The 12,872-nt window shown below is 39.2% G+C and overlaps 1 protein-coding gene across 2 annotated transcripts; it reads left to right on the forward strand.

Moving 5' to 3' along the window:
- Positions 1-2,746: 2,746 nt before the first annotated feature.
- Smp_095410.1 (Magnesium-dependent phosphatase 1 (EC 3.1.3.-),putative) lies at positions 2,747-10,889 on the forward strand (the record flags this gene model as incomplete). Of its 2 annotated transcripts, XM_018797943.1 has the most annotated exons (8): positions 2,747-3,046; positions 3,098-3,118; positions 3,157-3,229; positions 3,264-3,321; positions 3,366-3,434; positions 3,481-3,525; positions 9,031-9,138; positions 10,700-10,889. In XM_018797943.1, the coding sequence occupies exons 3-8, from the start codon at positions 3,166-3,168 to the stop codon at positions 10,887-10,889; spliced, it is 534 nt and encodes a 177-aa protein (XP_018646749.1). In that variant the 5' UTR covers positions 2,747-3,046; positions 3,098-3,118; positions 3,157-3,165. The 2 variants fall into 2 exon arrangements, with proteins under 2 accessions (XP_018646749.1, XP_018646750.1); XM_018797954.1 differs by having other exon boundaries at positions 3,024-3,118; positions 3,264-3,434.
- Between the last annotated feature and the right edge of the window lie 1,983 nt (positions 10,890-12,872).

Below are 12,872 nucleotides of genomic sequence, written 5' to 3' on the forward strand. Positions count from 1 at the left end.
TTTGATGTAAATATCTCTGTGGATTGCTTGATTAAGATCATTGTTGAGCCTTGGATATCGCGTTTTTACTTTAATAATCTGGGGTGCTCATTGTCTTACACGACATGTTTTTTTTACGACCTAGGTATTATAATCTTGGATGTTGAAGTCTTTATAACAGGAAAAATACACTGAAAATCCTGCACAGTATTTTAATGAACAGTACTTCTATCTATTTGTTCTTTCACCCTCTCTCGTATTTTATCTTTTACATAGGTCTCTTGTAGTCATGTTCAATATTCCTTAGCTTCCCTTATCCTGGCCTTTATCATTTGACCTTGCCAAAGATTTACCGTTGTTACTGAAGATTACTACTACATGTTGGTCAGTCTTTACGATGGGGTTGTGTTTAACCAAACCCAAAGTAATAGCGTGGTTCGGTCGATGATTTTTGACTATTGACTACTTGTTGGGAACGATTACTCGAATCCTTGTTCGGAATACTATGGTCTTTGTATGAACTGATAGTTTTTTTGTTTTTGATATCTGCATGATTTCGAATTCCATATACAATACATTCGTTTGTGCTCACATGGTTCTGCGTGTGCTTAATTGCCCAATTTGGAGGTTTTCTAGTTCGTAGAATAATTCAAATACTTCTACTCCTTACAATAAAGCAGTGGTGTTTAAAATGGACGTCATTGGGTTCGAGTTTCAGAGCGAACATCAACTCAGTTACAGATGCATCCAAATGACGAGTTTCAAACAGGACGAAACGCACATCCTAGACTCCACTAGTAGTCATCACCATCTCGGCTTATAATTCACATATTTTTGCCTCAACTTTGCACGTATCTTCTTGTGTTTTTACATGTAACAGTAGTTCTTCTTTGATTGTTCCCGTGCTTCTCATGCGTGTTGTTCTATTTTTAGATGGTTTGCTTAACCTGGAAACAGTATAGTTTCGTCATTCGGTGATATTCTGGATTGAGATAAGCATGTGGTGTTTTTTTAATATGTAAAGTGATCTGTCACTCCAATGAATGTACTTAGCAGAGATGTTGGGTATCTGCATGACTAGACAACACATAAATGAAGGTTTATGAGTTGGAATGTTTTAACCGTTATACGTAATTGTGATGTACTTTCAGATAAGTCCCGTTACATGATACTGGAACGTAATCAGTTAAATGATAGCGCTCGAATGATTTATCAAAAGAGAAAATTTGAAGTACGTAAGATCTATATATTGTTGGAAAGTTCAGAGTTTTGATCATATTGAAGTCGGACAACGGTTACACAATTATATGCAATACACATAGTAATGACATGAATACTAGTGTACTTTACACATCAAACCAACTTTTATTTAGTGTACTTTTCTTAAAATGCACTTTGATGTGTTTTTTATTTCCGTTCTGTTGCTAGTTTTTCCATCTATTTTAAAACTTTTAGCTTCATTCTTTTCATCGTGTTTGGTTAATCTCTTCTTGATTTCGATTGAACTTCATTTGAAGCTTTTAATGATTTTTTGTTATGATTTGCTCAAATGGAAACTTGAAAAAATAATATTTCCTCATAGCGGGTCTTCCGTGGCCCGGCAAGACTGATGTGCACTGAAAGGTGACAAGCTTCTTATAGACATGTTGTATTTTGACTTTTGTGAGGTTTGCGAAGACGTCAGACCACTATTATGTTCACGATACATATCATATAGATAAAGCTCATTCTGACCAGAAGTGATCAGGCTCGCTTAAAACGTTTTGGTTGAAAAATAGCTTTTTTGAAAACACTGGTATTCTGGAAGGAGCACAGACAACTACTACACATGCAGTCATGGAGACCGACGAGATACCTTATAATGATAAGCAGAGAAGTAATAGAACAGAGACATTCCAGTAGACAGATACTTGCTCAAATTTTCAAAGGTTTCGATCGTTGGTATGACGTCTTTCTAGACGGTGACCGAAGAGTTTACGAATGGTGAGGATGATTTTATCATAGATATAAAGTCGGAAGAAATGCAGACCATAATATAAATCAACAGGGATACACCACAGTTAGGTTCAACCCTAGCAATCTGGGCAAAGGCCTTGTCACTACACTCTCCGGACTCGTGTACCTTACTTGATCGCCTTACTCAAAGTTACTCCAGATAACATTGAAGTCGCCTGAAACGATAACGACCGCTAATGAATCTTGGCACAGTAAGCCTCATGATTCGAAATGAATGACGATTCACGAGAACAAATTGAGGTTAGCCAGACTAGTGAATAGAAATCTAATGAAAATTCAAGCCAACTCACAACTGGAAATAGACCTAGGCATCCACTCAACTTGATGAGATGATCCAAGTTTAAGCGTCGCTATTCAGACAGTACTAACCCAAGGGAGATATTCTATTAGATGCCTAATCGTTATATTGTGATACCTGTCTCAGTAGGACATCCTGCACCTGTGATGTTCAAAGACTCCTCTCGTTAAAAGCCTATACAGTAGGGGGTTTTGATCAATAATCGTCGAAATCTAGGGGCTTCAATGTATAATGGTTTTATATCAAACTTAGTCCATAAAAGTTATAAAAGACTATAAACTTCCAATCGATAACTCCCAGCTGTTTCATAATGAGACTTAGCTTTATAGACGGTGGAGACGAGTTTAACCTATCTGTCTACCTTGGAGAACATAAAATCGCATCTCCCGGAATAAGTTTCTGGGGTGTTATTGGATATTGAGTACTTGTCAAGGCAGTACCAGGCGGCGTTTTAGTCCTTCAAGGTTGTGTAATCAGCTTACTTGAGCGGTATCCCAAGAATTTAATGAATACATACTAGTTGTTTGATTATCTGAATAACGACGTACAACTACTGACTTGATCTTTCTAGTTTCTGTTACAGCTTTGTTTTTTGTAATCACGTGTTTCTTTAAAGGGACAAACACATCAGAAATATAATAATAATTGACTGACGAGTTCTTATGTGTAAACTGCCGCTACGTCGTTAACGCTCTGGAACTTATTCCTCCTCATAATCCGAGTGCTTTGCATTCACTGAGTTATCGTCCGTGCGTACGTAATAGACTGATTGACCGCCAAACTTACTTCAGTCTTTCCCCACAGTTTACCGAAAACAACGTACTTGTGAGTTATTCACAGCTTTTACAGGCTAATTGGTTCAGCTAACCCAAATGGTCACCGTGGATTTCCTAAGTGCATTCTCTCGGCTTCCTAAACTTATCGTGTTCGATCTTGGTAGAGAAAACAGTAATGTTAACTTCATTTCTAGACTTCACTCTTTGGCCTCTGTGGTGCGACACTCACGTTTATCCTCCATTCATACAAAAGTGAGGCTCTTATAAAATTTTTCTCAGGAATGGTGATCTGTTAGAAATAACATTGTGTACGATAGTAGTGAGAGACGAGTTGATGTGTACTCAGATGCGCAAGTAATATTGAGGTAGGTATTTCACAAAATGTACTGTAATGTATTTACTGTTTTACAGGATGATCAAAGAGTCTTCGAAAATTAAATTGGGATGTGCTTCACGGTAAGAACTAACTCTATTCATCGTGTATTTTACCTGGACGTGGGAGTGACTGTTAGTTATGTCCATAACTAACCAACCAAACCGTTGCTTAAACGCCCACCACGTCAATCTAGTCTTATATGTCTGTAGACTATCCCTGTTTCTTGTAACCTACCAATTGAAGGACACTATTATTCTATTATATTAGTGTGACTCAATTTTTGTTCGTTTCGATAAGACACGCAATGCTGGTCGGTATTTTTGTGCGTTTCACCTAATGAATAAAATTCCTTTGATTGTTGTAATAATCGAAATGTTTTTACGTTTGGAAACTTATAAAGTTCAAAGCCAAGTTGTCCTTGTTCTGACTACAGCTTTCGCATAAACCCTGGGTCGTCAGTATTGCGTTTACAGTACGTTTACAGCCCTGGTATGTCCGAGAGGGGACAACAGATGGGGCTGGCTATGTCTTTGGAAAGTCTTAATGTTGATGTTTGTTGTCTATCCGAGACCCGTATTCAAGACTAGTGAAGTACTACAAATTCGCTCTCCATCTGTCGCTTCGAAAAGCTTGTTTCACGTGCGCTTATCCGGGGACCCTGTGGCATCTTCGCCTGGTCTTGCTGGTGTTGGTGTTGCACTAAGCGCTAGAGCTGAGGCAGCACTAATCGATTGGATCTCCATTAACAGTCGGTTATGTGCTGTTAGATTAGAAAGTTCCATCAAAGTGAGAAGAAATCGGCGTGAGAATCGGTGTCTCTTCGTCATCTCCGCCTATGCCCCTACAGATTGCAGCCCGGATGCAATCAAGGATGAGTTTTACCACCAGTTAACAGTTCTTCTCCAGAAAGCGCGTTCGACAGATATTGTAGTATTAGCCGGAGACTTGAATGCTCAGGTCGGGCGTCTAGGCACAGAAGAGAGTCGTTTAGGTGGCCAATGGGGACTTATTGGTCGCAGGACAGATAACGGGGACCGTTTGCTGCAACTGTGCACAGACCACAACCTGTTTCTGGCTAGAACTAACTTCTGGCAGAGTCATCGCCGTTATGCCACCTGGCGTCCTCCCTCTGCATCTCAAGCCTGGACTCAGATTGATCACATCGCGATCAGCTACCGCTGGCGTGGTTGTGTACAAGGCTGCTGCTCCTTTTGGAGTACCTATCTGGAGTCTGATCATGCCCTGGTCTGCGCCAATCTTACCTTACTTTTCAGTGGCCGAAGAATTGACCGCCATCAACTGATTGATGTTAGTAAACTGGCTGCAACTTCTGTTGCAAGTAAGTATCGAGCGGAGCTAGCTTCTAGGCTAGCTACCATCCCACCGAAAAGTATAGATGAGCATTGGTTGTATCTTCATGACGCCATGAAAATGACGAGTGAAGCCGCTTGCGGCTTCGCGAAACGTCCCGCTTATAAGCACTGGGTTTCTTCTGGCTCCCTACAACTGATCGAAGCCCGTCGGTCTACTCCGGGTGACCGTGAGTATGACCACAAACGAAGGCTGTTACGTAGTAAAATTGGGCAAAGCTTGCGTAAGGACGGAGAAGCCTGGTGGTCGCAGCGTGCTAATGAGATGGAAGCAGCAGCTGCATCTGATAACTGCCAGAAGCTCTTCCAACTCATCCGAGCCACTGGCAGCAAGAAGTCTGGTGTGAGTGAAACAATCTACGAGGATGACGGGATGCCAATCACTAACATCTCTCGACTTCTCGGACGATGGGCAGAATTTTTCGAAGGGCAGTTCAACTGGCCTGCTGCTCCGGCAACATCTACCAGTTTGTCCTGCCCCCCATGACCGGTGACGACTGATCCACCAAATGAGGCGAAAGTCCGCAAGGAACTCCAACTCTTGAAGCGCTACAAATCACCGGGCCCAGATGAGTTACCTCCGGCTCTTTTTAAAGATGGTGGTGACTTTCTGGCTAAGGAACTGACGGTGTTGTTTGCAAAGGTTTGGGAGCAAGAAAGTGTTCCAACATCATGGAATGAGTCAATAGTCGTCCCTATCTTTAAAAAGGGTTCACGTTGTTCCTGCAATAACTATCGGGGGATAAGTCTACTTTCGATTGCGTCCAAACTATTGGCTTCTATCATTCTTCGTAGGTTGTTTAAAACCCGCGAACGATTGACTCGCGAGGAGCAGGCTGGTTTTCGTTCTGGTCGAGGATGCATTGATCACATCTTCACCCTCCGCCAAATGTTAGAACACCGTCATACTTATCGCAGGCCAACAATCGTAGTGTTTCTTGATATCAGGGCTGCCTTCGATTCGTTGGACAGGACTGTTCTCTGGGATTGTCTATTGAAGAAGGGTGTGCCTGAGAAGTTCATTAACATCTTAAAGGCCCTGTATACGAACACCTCAGGCAGAGTGAGGGCATACAACCACCTTTCTCCCTTGTTCCATTCGAGCACGGGGTTAGGCAGGGTTGCCCGATCTCACCATTCCTCTTCAAGTTTGCCATCGATGACATTCTGGGAACAGCTCTGATGGATGTAAGTAATGGCGGTGTGGATCTGTTGCCTGGAGAACAACTTCTCGACCTTGAGTATGCGGGTGATATTGTCTTACTGTGCGATAATACCTAAGCCATGCAATCCATACTTAATCAGTTGGCAATCAGTGTCCGCAGGTACGGCATGTGCTTTGCACCCTCCAAGTGCAAAGTACTCCTACAAGACTGGCAGGATTCTCATCCTGTACTCACCCTGGATGGTGAGCAGATTGAAGTAGTTGAGAAGTTCGTGTATCTAGGTAGCTATATAAGTGCTGGTGGTTGCGTGAGTGATGAGATTGATGCACGTATAATGAAAGCCAGAGCGGCTTATGCCAATCTGGGCCATCTTTGGCGCCATCGTGATGTTAGTCTGGCTGTAAAAGGTCGGATCTACAATGCGTCGGTGAGAGCAGTTTTGCTCTATGCTTGTGAAACCTGGCCTCTCCGAGTTGAGGATGTTAGACGTTTCTCTGTGTTCGATCATCGTTGTCTCCGAAGGATTGCTGACATCCAGTGGCAACACCATGTTAGTAATGCAGAGGTTCGGCATCGTGTGTTCGGGCGCAGAGACGATAATTCAATTAGTGTCACCATCTTGAAACACCGACTTCGGTGGCTCGGACATGTTTTACGAATGTCGTCCCAGAGACAGACTTCCACGTCGTGCATTATTTGCCGACTCTGGGACTGGTTGGAAAAAGCGGAGAGGAGGTCAGTGTATGACATGGTGTCGTGGTATGAAAGAAAGCTGCAAAGGGCTAGCTTCTGTTGGTCTTTCACGATTCTCTGGCTGGGGTCCGAGAGATGGTGCAACACAGTGGCTAGAGACGTTATCAGATATGGCTCAGGATAGAAGCCAGTGGCGAGCCTGCTGTAATCTTCCTTTATTTTCTTCATAAAGAGTGATTATAACTTTCTTAACTGAGAGAGTCCTTCTGGTTGTACATTTCAGTTCCCCCATCATTACTCTTCTTTTTCATCATTTTTTCTTCCTTTATGTATACGCATCTTCCTCCCTTCTCCTCCCATTCTCATTATTTTGTGTGGCGCATATGTATCTGGTTCCCTTTTGTACCAGTATGTATGTGTTTAAATAAAAAAATTACAGTGCTAGTAGAATATCTGTAGAACAAATTAAATCCCAACGATCCCAACATTTTTTTCATATTATCTGTCAAGTTATCATTAATTTCGGTTTTATGTACTGATTTTTTATGGGAACAATCCATATACACTAATCGAGCAGTAGGTAGTTATTCTTTTTTTGTTGTCCAATCATTTTTGCCAAGATTCTGCTAGCTTTTGGGATGTGATTGCCACATCAGCCATCTTAAGGTAACCGCTTAATGTATCTGGTGGTTATGATTACTCGTAGAACTATGTAAACATTTGTTTCAAAGATAATATTGCACTAAAAATTCTAGTCGACGCTGTTTTGAAATCTCGTTCATTATTATAGGAACGTCTTAAATGGAGTTTCACACTTTTAATGTGACATCATACTTCCCAATAATTCAAGTAATCTTTATGGTATACACACATGGCAGCAAAATAGATTAAAATTCGATCAATTATATCAATAACAGTAGAATTTCAACCTATACTAATGATAATGTCAAAATCATACCCGTTGCAAACGTTAGCGGCCATTTGAGCTCAGTAAATAATGCTATAAGAGCTTGAAGCAAAAGGTATCGGGTTCAAGTCCCAGGGTGGCGATCGAAGTCAGGAGCAGGAAAATCCAGCTCTTGAATCTCAAAAAGGACAATGTATGTGCCCCAAACTTCACTATTGGCCACACTTCATCTATTTTATAATTCAGAGCAATTCATATGCACTTATCAAATGTATAGCACATCTAATTTCGGGGTTAAATGCAAATATATATAATAGGTCGCTGAACACATACATTGTTAGGCATAATATGGAATCTGATGGGAATTTATGATACTTTATTTTGCATCACATACACTTGAAATGAGGATATTGGTAAAGAATCAATAAACTAGGAGTGAATAAATCAGTGTTAAGTGAAGAATGGCATTGACTAGTTTGCAACTTTACCACTTTAAATTATAAACAGGTGATTTGTAGGATCTCGTATATTTTTGTTAAGTGGCTTGCATTTGTTTAAACTGGTCAGTTTGTCAGTTATAGACTATTGCGTATCATCATCTCAACTTCCTTCCTAACGAACTTTGAATATCAGGATAATAATATATACTGTCTAGAAACGTCAAATGCCGCATAAACTTAGTTTCTTTTACATCAAATGTCATAATTACACTATAAATTGCGGTTAGTATAAACCACTCAGTTGACATCCTCCAAACACTAAAACCCTGTCAAGAAATACGCATAAGGTTTTCCAGTTATACTTTTCAAGTTGCATAAAGTAGGTGTTTATGTTGTGCGAAACGGCAATAAAAGCTCTGCAAGTAAACTGCTTAGCTCCGAGAACTCAATATTACTGACACAATCCAACTATGTATCAAAAAATTATGGACCTTACAATTTCAAAAACTATCTATTAAGTTAATTATTGTTTTTTTTGTGATCATTTCATTTAAGTCTGGTTCTGTATTATGCTATTAAATAATTAAGTTTATTATATGAGATCAAACTATACTCTTTTGTTTGGACTGATATCTCAGGTTTTGGAGATCGTTTCCGAATAAAAATAATTTATAAACATTAATATGTAGTTTAGGTATTTTTGTATGAGTGGAAATATTGAGCAGTTTAGATAACTAGTACTTTTTTTGGTTATATCTGATCTGTTGAAGCCTTTCTCTGTATAACAATTAAATTATAAAGGCTAGTTGCATGGATTAATAGGCTTTTCTAATCCAAGAAAGCTTCTTTCTCTTACGACTTTATCTACGTTCGTTTGAATAAATATTTTGGGGGTATCATTTTCTTAACGATAAGTTATTCTCTCTGATATCTTGTTTAGCGTTGAGATAGTTTTTCATCCAGGTGTAAATCATTGCTTTTTTATCGCCTATTTGTCTTTTTTTTTCAGTACTTCTGCTATCAGTGTTGCTCGACAACTTCTACAAGCTCTTAATTGGTCAGATCTATTTGATTACACAGAAATCTACCCTGGTTCCAAAACTGCTCACTTTAAAAGGTATGTATTGATTGCTTTCACATCTGATTTTTTTAACACAGATGAGATCCCAAGAAGGTATAATTTCAAAAAGATTTGTTTTTAAATTACTGAACAAACAATGTTTCAGTTGTTTAGAAATAGTCTAGGTTTGGAAAGTTAAACGTATCTTACATCTCTATCTAGGCGACTGATCGAAGACCGTACTGCTCAGTATCTGTAACCATAGACAAAGACCACCCTGAGAAATTCAGTCTGAAAGTTAGTGTACTGTCTTACTTTGGCAGCTCAATAATTATCCAGCATTGTGCTTTTGGGTATTTTACTTCTTTTTTAGTCAAATTAGTCTACGTATAATCTGATTGTTGTGGTATCTAACCCTTCCCTGGCTTGAAATTTTTTGATTAATCTATGGCCAGCTAATGCATTTCACACACAAAGCATACTTTGTGTAATATATTGGATGCATAAAAATTGTCTGCTCAGGTCCTTATCGGATTCGGTTACTTGGATTGCCTAATAACACTACTTCATCCAAAAAGTCCCCAAATCTGAACACGACTTGAACAGGAAATTAATTATATTCCAAAAACAAAACAGCAAACAAAGTTTAAGCTTCAGTAAGAAAACTTCCAATGTATTTATAACTTTTGTGCAGAAAGATTCTAGAGTCTTCTCTATTTATCTGCTTGTGGTCATTGGCTGGGAATGGGTCTATCAGTGTACCCCAACATAATCGTGTATGGAACATGCTTTAATATAGTTTTTTTTCGTTAACAAGGGCCAGTCGATAGAAGTCTTGACACTACATTGTTTAGAACCTACATTTAAACCAAACTAGCGATCCTTGTATAAAAGCACGTCGATCAATGCAACTAATGGTCGACAAACACCCCTTTCTTGTTATCTTCAATCATTTTTCAAAATTATTCCCTCGAAACAAATAAAGACCTTTCACATTTTCACTCTAGTCAGTCAGTCATGTGTAATGTAAATACTTGGCAAGTATGTGTATCGGCTCACGTTGTTACACTACATTACTTCAGTGAAATAAAATCACCAGGAAAAATTTCAGAGTAATAGAAGTTGTAACAGTATTCGTAGAGGGAGTAGTAGTAGTATTAGGTGTGCATCTACTCCATTACGAATGATTCGAAACCTTGGCACTTGAAATCTCCAACCATTGTTTACGATGACCGTGTAAACCCTAATCTAGTATTCTGACCGACTTACTTATATAGTTTATCAGAAGGGGTTTTTGTGGAGATTTAGTATATTTCATAGTTGAAATCGTGAGTCAATTGAAGCTAGACCACTATGGAAAACCTGGAAACACTGGACGGCCGTTTCGTCCTATTATGGGACTCCTTAGCAGTGCGCATCCACGAACCCGCGCTCGCGAGATTCGAACCCAGGACCTACCAGTCTCGAGCCGGAGCCCTTAACCGATAAACCACTGAGCTGTGATCTTGAACTAATAATACATTTTAGTCTGGTCATCTTTAATTTTCTTCAAACCAACATGTACACTAGTTACTATTTTCAATTATTCTATTTTTTATTTACTCTATATATATTTCAGATTTCATGAATTATCTGGTATAGACTATGCAGATATGTTATTTTTCGATGATGAAACTCGTAACATTCATGACATTTCTAAATTAGGTGTACAATGTCATTTAGTTGAACATGGAATAACATTAAATCTTTTGAAAGATGCATTAAAAAAATTTCAACAACAAAGAAGAATTCATGAATATTTAAATTGACTAGGTTTTTAATTGTATTCATTCCGTAAAAAGGAAAATTATTTTTTTCTTGAATAAATTGTTTTGTTGTTGTATTTTGAAGAAGTACATTATGTTTTCGTATAAATAATTAATGGTAGTAGTATTTAATGAAAGGCCCCCAAATGCCCTGGTACGGCCGAGAGTAGAGAGAGTCCGCTCTCCCTCTCGAAATGCTCTCACATGACCACGCGAATATATAGCCTCTGCCAGGGAAGTCCTACTCAATGCCTTCTCGTGGTGGGGGTGTTGTTTACAAACTTGAGAGGATGAAAGGCGAATGTCCGGCACTTTATACGGGTTGGTGGACATGGCGAGTTCACCTAGAGGAGTTGGAAAACCCTGATTCCAAACCAATGGTGCACATGGGCTCCAGTATCCTGAGGGAACAAATGGTGTATGAACCAATCGTTGGTCATCGGCTACCATGGGACTGCATCTCCTCACGATGCTCCACTGCCTTGTGGACCAGACCTTTAGGTCAAAGGCTCCGGGTGTGGACCCCTAAGAAAACCACCTGCTTCAGTCTGGGCACCTGGGCAGTATCACAGCCCTCACACAAATCAAATGAGATTTGTGAGGCGTATATTTATCTGGTGCTTTTTGTACCAATATTTATGTGTTTAAATAAATAAATAATTTAATGAAAGATATAGTTCATTTAGGAAAAATACTAGCAGAAGGAATCCTTTTATTCAAAGGAGTTTCACCTTGATGAAGAATATTGAAAAAATATGCCACGACAAGATTGGTATAGGTTTCTATTTTGAATCATGTCTGATAACGTCTCAAGCTGATGAGTTGGACTATATCTTGGAACTTAACCAGGATGTCCATAACTCTGTGCTATGCAGTATACTATCCATTTGATTTTTATAACCGACCTGTGTTTGCAGTGATAGTCGATGTAAAAGTCGCTAAGGTGACATTTGTAGCACATCTTTAAGACAATCCGCACAAGATACACGTATGCTATAAAGAGACTGATCAATCGCATTCCTAAACATCAATTAAAGTAATTAAACAACCAATAAAAAAGTAAATTCAACTTCAGCCCATTGCACAAGGTGATAGCTATCTTCACGGTGTTTATGTCTAACTTCAACCAATTCACGAAAATGAGCGACCGTCCACTATTGTCTCCTCACAACAGACCCAGTTGAACTCCAGTGATCACTGCTTCTCACTAGAACTCCAGGAAATATCTCGTGGAGCCAGTCACTAGTGAGCATATGATCATTATCAGAAGGGGGGTTTTGTGGAGATTTTAGTAATTTTATGGTTGAAATCATGAGTCAGTTGAAGCTAGACCACCATGAAAAAACCTGGAAGCACTGAACCGTTGTTGGATGCCGGCTCAGTGGTCTAGAGGTTGAGCGCTCGCGCGCGAGACTGACAGATCCTGGGTTCGAATCTCGCGGGTCGGGATCGTGGATACGTACTGCTGAGGAGTCCCACAATAGGGCGAAACGGCCGTCCAGTACTTTAAGGTTTTCCATGGTTTTCTAGCTTCAATTAACTCATGATTTCAACTATAAAATAACTTTAATTGTTTATAATATTTATAACATCGAACTGAACATTATCATCAGTCATAATCATCATATTTGGATTCAATGAAATGAATGCTAAGTTGAATGATTCGTGAGATAGAATTTTAATTGAATCATATATTTGTATGCTGACTCTAATATGTTTGATATTTGACTAACATTTGAAACTAAGAGGAATTGTTAATTTAATTTGTGACCTCTTAACTGAATGAATTAGTAGATAAACATGAAAATGACAAAACCAGGTAACATACTTTTCATTTGAGATAACATTATTGATCGATTAGAAAGTGATAAACAGAGATTACTTTTTTAAAGTCACCTTCACTCCACTAGTTAGTCTATCTTGTAATACAATGTCAGCTATATCTCTTTTGAATAGAGGATTCAAGAAGAGAGGTTCCTTTGCAAA

Source organism: Schistosoma mansoni (genome assembly GCF_000237925.1).
Source record: "Schistosoma mansoni, WGS project CABG00000000 data, supercontig 0160, strain Puerto Rico, whole genome shotgun sequence".
Classification (NCBI taxonomy): Eukaryota; Metazoa; Platyhelminthes; class Trematoda; order Strigeidida; family Schistosomatidae; genus Schistosoma; species Schistosoma mansoni.